Source organism: Scomber scombrus, chromosome 6 (assembly GCF_963691925.1).
Source record: "Scomber scombrus chromosome 6, fScoSco1.1, whole genome shotgun sequence".
Lineage (NCBI taxonomy): Eukaryota > Metazoa > Chordata > Actinopteri > Scombriformes > Scombridae > Scomber > Scomber scombrus.
In genome coordinates this window covers 7234500-7242237 of record NC_084975.1, presented here as the reverse complement: position 1 = coordinate 7242237, position 7738 = coordinate 7234500, and the positions used below count along the sequence as shown (strand labels likewise).

Sequence of the window (7738 nt, the reverse complement as noted above, 5' to 3'; positions counted from 1 at the left end):
GGGGGGGCAAGTGAGTGGAAACTGAGAGAGCTGGGGCCAGCCAGTGTTAAAACAAGCTGTGTGAGTGAAGTACAGTACGGTCCAAAAAAACATAACTTAACAGAGGAGAGATGTGGGTTTTGAAGGAACGCTTTACTGTTTTTCCGTCATGAAATACCATTTAAAAGACTTAAATACTTAGACTTAAATAATTTTACATTAAATACTACCTTACAGGCAGACACTGGCTCTCTACTTTAAGTTTAGTGTGAAAATTAACTTGCAGAGACTTGAAATTGCCTTCAGATGGTTAATTGATCGCTGTGAACATTTCAACACCTTTATTTAATTGTTTCTTGCAGTTGTGAGCATGCACTCTTTAAAAAGTCACTCCTGTTTATCCCTTCCAGGGAACTCTTGAGATCCAAAATGTGTTAATCAGCTGCTAAAAAGCAATACAATCACCAATCTGACAAGAAACAATAAGCAAATGTGGGTGTTGTGAAACAAATGTGGCCTTTTTGTGTTAATGTGGGTTGCTGTTTGGCAGCAAACTCTTAAATCCTGAGTGTCAGAGTTTATTTGAACGCATCAACAAGGAAGCGTCATAGCAGCTTCTGCCCAAAATTGCTTTGCTGGGTGGAAATAACACTTAAATGTTCACTGTGATAAATTGCTTATTTTAAGCCAATTTAAGACTAGAAAGGCTGATTTTCACAATAAACTGGTATGAAATGAAATGAAAGGTTGTTTATAAGGAAGGAAATTAGTCTGTAATGTTTAAATCTGCCATTGCCTTCAGTATTTAATAGGCTTTGGGCATCCCAGTTAAATCTGAGAAGTTGTAAAGTGCCAAAGTGTCAACCAAGTGGCTTTTACAGAATACAGTAAAGTGTCGAAATGACTTACAATAAGTGATTTCAACAACAGGAAGTGAGACTGCCTTGTTCCTGTTTGACTGTGTTTTGTCAGGTCCTGGGAAAACGACATAAACTGAACTTTTCACACGCTTGTGACTCTCATTCTTCACTTTTTTTATTGTTCTACAACCAAACAGCTAGATTTGGGGTTTGTAATATATAATGGCTCTCAGCCTCATTGGCAGGGGGAGGGAGAGGGTTTAGTCGAACAGCTTGGCTGCTATGGCCTTGCCGTCGTACTTGGGAGCTTTTCCGTCAAACTCAGCGGGAAGGATGTCGGCGTCAAACTCCTTGTAGTAGTTGTCCAGCTCGTCTCCGTGGACGAACACCTAGAGCAAACACAGCAGCGGTTAGAGGGATTACAGACCGGGAGGAATTTCCAGCACCCATTTATTTCCTTTGTAAATAAGTGGTCATTTAATTTAAGCGGGTGTTTATAATACCCTGAGGTGTGAAGCCTCAATAAACCCACTGTTACACAGAGAAAACAGATTAACCATTCACTGCTAAAACACACCATAAACCTAATTTTAAAGTGGTATTTGGTGTATTATGGGTATTAAAGTCAGCAGCCTACAGTGAGCTCTACTAATAATAAAACAGCCCCAAGCTCCAAAAATAAGAAGTACTGTTACACTAGTCTAAAGATAAGCCTCAGCTTCTTTTAAATCACTTCATCTTTAAAAAAAAAAAAAAAGCCTTTTTACTAATATCAGCGTTTGTTTTACTTTCAGTCCAAAATGTTTTATCTGTTCCATTTGATTATGTTACAGCTTTCATTTCATTTACAGTAGCTTTCAAGGAGAAAATTCATCCTAACATTTGACTGGTACTTAATATATTATCTTATCATTGGGTACTTTTGGTGGCCTGATTTTATTTATATGTGCATATATTTATATGTTTATGTATTGTGCTAAAGTTTCCCTATAAAGCCCTTTGCATCTGTGAATTCAATCCAAAACTGAAAAACATAAAAGCTCTTAACATTAGTGTAGTTACAATGCCATGAATGAGTCTAGTAATATCCATTCGTTTCGTGTTTAAGTGCATTTTCTCAATTGTATTATGAAAGTCATGCATTCAAACCAAAGTATAGAGTTTTCTTTCCGTTTTAAGTGGATTTTTCCCCTAACATTGCTGTAATTAGACTTAATGAGGCTGTAGGCAGGAGCAGCAGTAGTCACAATGCCATCGTTCTTATTGGATTAAATCTCTGTAACTCACTCTCTCTAGCAGTTTGCCCTTCATGAGTGGTTTGACCACATTGTAGGTGGTGGTGAAGTACCAGGGCTGGTGGATGAAGTGCACAGCTTTGAAGCGAGCAGGGAACGAATCCTGGTGGGAAAGAAAGAATGAGGCAAAAAAAAGAAGAAAAACATCCAGTGAGGAAGAGTTCTGCAGGAAGTAAGTGAAGCCTACATTTTTTCTACTACTTAACAGATTTTTCTCTCCCATGAGAAAAATGTGGGTTGGCAAGAGTTTGTTTTTCCCCACCTGTAACATGTCCACCATCTTCTTGAGCTCGGTGGGTTTGATTCCTGACGCCTGCTGCATGGTGAAGCCTTTGAAGTTCTCAATGATGCAGAACCCGTTGATCTGAGTCTCCTCGTTCTCCAGCAGCTTCTCCAGGATCACACAGTAGGCACGCAGGATCTAAACACACACACACACACACATAGGGTGATATTTGAGAACAAAGAAAAAAAACCTCTTGTGTCCATTTAAATGAAAACTGAGTATTGTGAGATATGTGGTTACCTCATCGAAGGTGATCTCCTCGTAGTCCCAGTTCTCGATGTTGAAGAGAAGAACCACGCGGCCGTATTTGTCTCGGCTCTGCAGGATGCCAGGGTAGCCGGCCTCAATGGTGCTGCGTACGGCCTCCGGGGTCAGATTCTCGAACAGCTCGGGGTAATCCTTCCTGAAACGCACGTAGCCTGGACACAGACACAGGAACAGATTGAAGGGTCATACTCAGCTGTAGATCTGGAGACGTATTGACTGGCCCTGTCATCCACTGCCCATATGATTAAAGGTTCATCTAGCAGCCATGAAACCATTGCTTGCATTTTGATTTATTGACATTTTTGTGTATTAATGTACAATTTAATGGCCAAATGTTAGTGTTTATCATATCTAGGTTAGATCTCACTGTCTTCAGGAGAAACTGATACATCTAAAAGTATGAAATCAGGTTGTTTCAGTGTCTCATGATGATCTAAACACTGTTTCAAAGGATTTTACACGATGTAAATGAAATGTCTGATGTGAACATAAAAATCACTGTGAAAAGTTGACATAAAATGGATAACGTTCATTACTTTTGGCACATTAGTGTATCTTTGCAAAAGGATTTCCTGACTGCATCATTTGAAGACTTTTTATAGATTATTTTTACTTGTAAATTATCTGCTGTTTATCTGTTAGATCACATGCAACATTTTAGACACCAAAGATTGACAGATTTTCTCAAAAGAAAAAAGTGAAAATCCCTCATTCACTTCATTACAGCTGCTTTCATTTAAACTAAATACATGTATTAAAAACAGCTTGATGTTTTCTCAAAAAACTGGCACCATAATTACAGCTTTCATGGACAGAGGAGGAAAAATGCTGTCAGAATATTAGAATCTGCTTCTTAACACTGTCAGTTACAGGACTTACCCTTCATAAGCTCGAAGGCTCGGGGCACGTCGTACTTCCTGGCGCGGATGAAGCGGACCAGCATACCGTCTGGTTTCTCCCCGAAGGTGTCCTGCACCCCCTTGGCCAGTTCATCTCCTGCATCTGCCTTCTCCTTAATGATTCCTCGCAGCTCCTTCACAGCAGACACCCGCTTCTCATCTGTCTCGTTCAGCTCATCCTTGGCCTGTAAGAGGAGCCACACCAGACCGTTAACAGCTCACATAGAAACACAGGTACTTAAGTTTTGGTTTTATACCTTTTTTATGTACATACTGTCAAAAAGAAAATTGAAATATTGTGTTTATTCATTGTAAGAATGTGCAGAGAGAAGATGTGAAATACAAGTACAGCTGTTTGACATTGTTATCCAGTGGTGGAAGACTCAGATCCTTTAATTAAGCAAAAGTAGAAATACCACAATGTAAAAATATAAGATATATATATGTACAATGTTATATGTAAATGCCCTGCATTTAATCTTTATTCAAGTAAATGTACAGAAGTATTACCAGCTAAATGTATTTAAATTATTCAAAGGAAAAGTACTTGTCTTCTACACACATCTACACACATATTTCATGTGAATTTGGGAATTGCTGGTTTAATCTTGAATAATGCAGCATCATTTAAAAGGTTGAAAAACTTAAATAAATAATAAATAAATGCAGTGGAGTATAAAGTACAATATTTCACTCTGAAATGTAGAGGTATTAGCTACAGTTAGCCATTTAGCGTGAATGTGTGTGCTGAAATTGCACAATTAACACTTTAGAAAAGAATGAGACCCTGAACTTGTTTCATTTCTATTTCTATTCTATGTTTATATGTAATTTAAAATATCATAAGTGACATAGTACAGTGATTAAACTCTTGAACATAATTACATTTTGTGTCCTGATCTTTCCTGACTTGGTTACGTGAGAGCAGGTCTAGCTACCTTCTGCTTGGTGTGGTCTGGGAGGCTGGCACAGGGTCCAAACACCGCCCCATGGTCCTTGACGGTGAGGCGCTCGAGCTTGGCCCTGAGAGCCTGCTCCTCCTCGGACACCATACGGTAAGTTCCACTCTGCAGAGAGAGAGAGAGAGGTCAGAGGTCAGCGTTAATGAAACATACAGAACAGCTTTGTCATGAGTCAGTTTACAAGCACTTCATCTTAAGAGAAAAGACAAATTACTGCCTTGTGTGATTTTTGCAAAAAGCAGCGTGTGAACTTGACTAAATTTTCATTCCACTGTTGGATTTTCAGGGCACCACACAGCGCAGACGTTTTACGCTTAAGTCGAGTTAATAAGGTACAAATTCCTCTCACAATCCTCTCACTAGCTTGCTTTAGTCCTGTGTAAATAGAGTACATCTTCTTTGTGCACTAGCTTATATACCAACAATTAGCAGCACCAGTGTTAAAATTCACACAAAACAATGACAGATAATATACAGTGCAGGGAGAGGCAAAGAACCCAAATGGACTTATTTAAAGCCTCTACCTAAAAAATGTCACAATATTAAAGGAAAATAATATGACTACATGGAACAAAACAAATCTAAATCTAAAAATATTAAACTTTTTTGATACTTAACATCAATTATTTAATACTTGAGATTCAAGAAAGATAGTTAATAAGATAGTACTTAATAGATAAGTACTTTCTGATACCTTACTTAAAAAATATAAATGTGTTTTTATTCATTTAACAAAATAAGGAAACACACTTAGATGTTGAGTGCTGTCTAAACACAAGCAGCTATATTATAATAACTAATCTAATGTCTACATTTGGCAGAATTATGATTTAAATATCTGATTAATTAATGGAAAAGGCTACAAATCTGATCAGACATTCAATGCCGATATCATAAGATACCAATAAAAGTATAGAGGTTTGTCAGTCAGCCTTGCAAGCTATAACTAAGAACAGCTTTGAGTCCTAGTTTTAAGGTCCCGGACTGCTTCAGAAGTCAGAGTAAAGCAGCAGTGACTAATTCTTGTTGCTCAATGTGAGTTGAAACCTTTCAGCAGGCTGTTGCACCACTGGCCACACCTCAATAGACTATTTCCACAGTGGAGAGTTTATCATGGCAGGAAAGGCTGTGGTGTATAATTAATATCATTAATAATGGATTAACTCCATGCAGCTGTGCCAGTTCCAGGACCTCGATGTTAAGGGTGTTGGCTCACCGGTCAGTGACCCTCAGAAATGGGAAGGCTCGATCATTAATATTGCACTTGTCCTGGAATTGCATGTCAATATTTCTGAAAAACTCCTATTCATCATCTCACAGCAGGTGTTTTTTGATGGTTTTGCACCTAAACTTTGTTTTCCTGGGAGCACAGAAACATGCACACTCATTATCTCTGCAGACTGACTCCTCCTCCTCCTTCTCCTCCCACGCTTGTAAAATGTGCACGTTGCTTCAGGTAAAAACAAAAAGCTTTAAATGGCTTTCTGTGTCAATATAATTCTCTCACAAGACTTGGTTATGCAGTGTGAAGTTTAAAACGAGTCTAATCCACACAGATAAAATGCCTGGCCACCAAACAGTGCAGGAACATAATCAATGGGCTTCAGTGTTTGGTTAATCTCCCTCACATGAATCCAGTAAAGCCTGCAAATGTACAGTAACGACTACAAGTAGACCTGATGCAGGGATTAGCAACTGTTTACGGCATCCGTAACAATGAGCTTTGGTCTTGAGAAATGTTGAGCTGTGGCTGAGTCCAGTTTACAAAAAGATGACTGGGTGTTTGTCTTGGAGAAAGTTGTGAGAGGAGTACTATTTAAATCCCTGCTACAGCTCGGTTAGAAGAAACGTATGTCAAATATCGGCACTGATCAGTTTTCTCTTTGCACAATTTATCCAAAACAATTTTAAATAAATAGAAAACGTGTACTTACAACAACAGCCATGTCTTCTGCTCTTTAATATCAGCTCTGTACAGTCTGGAGGGGAAACAAACGGGAATTTGTGATTCACACCAATCCTGACAAAAAAAAAAGCATACTACTGATGTACTGTACTCCACATTAATCCCTCTCCATCCCACCCTCTCTGCTATAACAAGGTACTGATTGTGCTATATTTAGCACTTGCCCCATTCCTAGATGGTTTATCAGGACATTTAAGGTCAACAGTCCATTGGTTTTATAATCAAAATGATCACACTCAAGGGTTTCTTAAAGTTGAACTCTTTAGTATCATGCTGATAAATTCAATACATGTCTATAAATCTAGTATCTATACAGAAGCAGTAAATTATACAACCATTTGAACCTCAGTGAACCTAGTTTTTATTTAAACTAGATCAAACTTGTATCACACTGGCTATTGCAGTGTATGTTTCTTGTTCCATTCTCAGTAAATTAGTGTCAGGAAATTAATCAGCAACTGTTTTGATAATCGAAGCAAAAACATTAAACATACATTACTCATTCCAGCTTCTTAATTGTCAAGATATTGAGTAGTAAACTGAATATCTTTGGGTTTTTACACTGGTGGACAAAACAAGCAATTAGATAAGATTTTACTATTTTAACTATATTTTATAGACCAAATCATTAATTGAGTAAATATGAGCAGATTGATTAATAATGAAGATAATTGTTAGTTGCAGCCCTGACTTAATTTATAATATAACACACTTAAGGTGAAATTTAAGGTGAAATATGTGAGCTGCAACAAATGTTTCATGCATTTAGCGTGTCATATTGAGTATCTTTGGAGACATAAACAGTTCATCTGTCTCCTACACATTGAAATTTTGAAGCTAGACTGCTCGCGAAGTGTCATCAATCAGGACAGAGTCAAACATCCTCCACCTGCTACTCTCTATCTCGACAGCTGATTTTCTAAAGTTCACTGCATCACACAAGTTTCTAATTACTATAACACTGTAAATGCCTCTCTGTAGACTCAATATCCAGAGCAGCAGCACCATGAGTGCTTGTATTCTTAGGATCTTTGGACACAGTGGGAGCTAGAATTAGTCCTATAATGCACCTACTGAGTGAGAGTGACCAATGAGTCTTATAATTAGATTTAGCACTCAAATACATCAAGATACAAGGAAGAGAAATTAAGTTTGGGAGTCAAAAGCAGCTTAATATCCATTAAAAAAAAAAATGTAATGCCACTGTATAACATAGCATCATTG

At 37.9% G+C, this 7738-nt stretch overlaps 1 protein-coding gene across 1 annotated transcript; it reads right to left on the bottom strand.

The window, feature by feature from the left end:
• Positions 1-1099: 1099 nt before the first annotated feature.
• On the bottom strand, positions 1100-4659 carry rlbp1b (retinaldehyde binding protein 1b; the record flags this gene model as incomplete). Its single annotated transcript, XM_062421406.1, has 6 exons — positions 1100-1228; positions 2127-2237; positions 2397-2555; positions 2661-2839; positions 3567-3771; positions 4525-4659. Coding segments are annotated over 6 exons (918 nt in total), but the record flags the coding sequence as incomplete, so codon positions are not given.
• Between the last annotated feature and the right edge of the window lie 3079 nt (positions 4660-7738).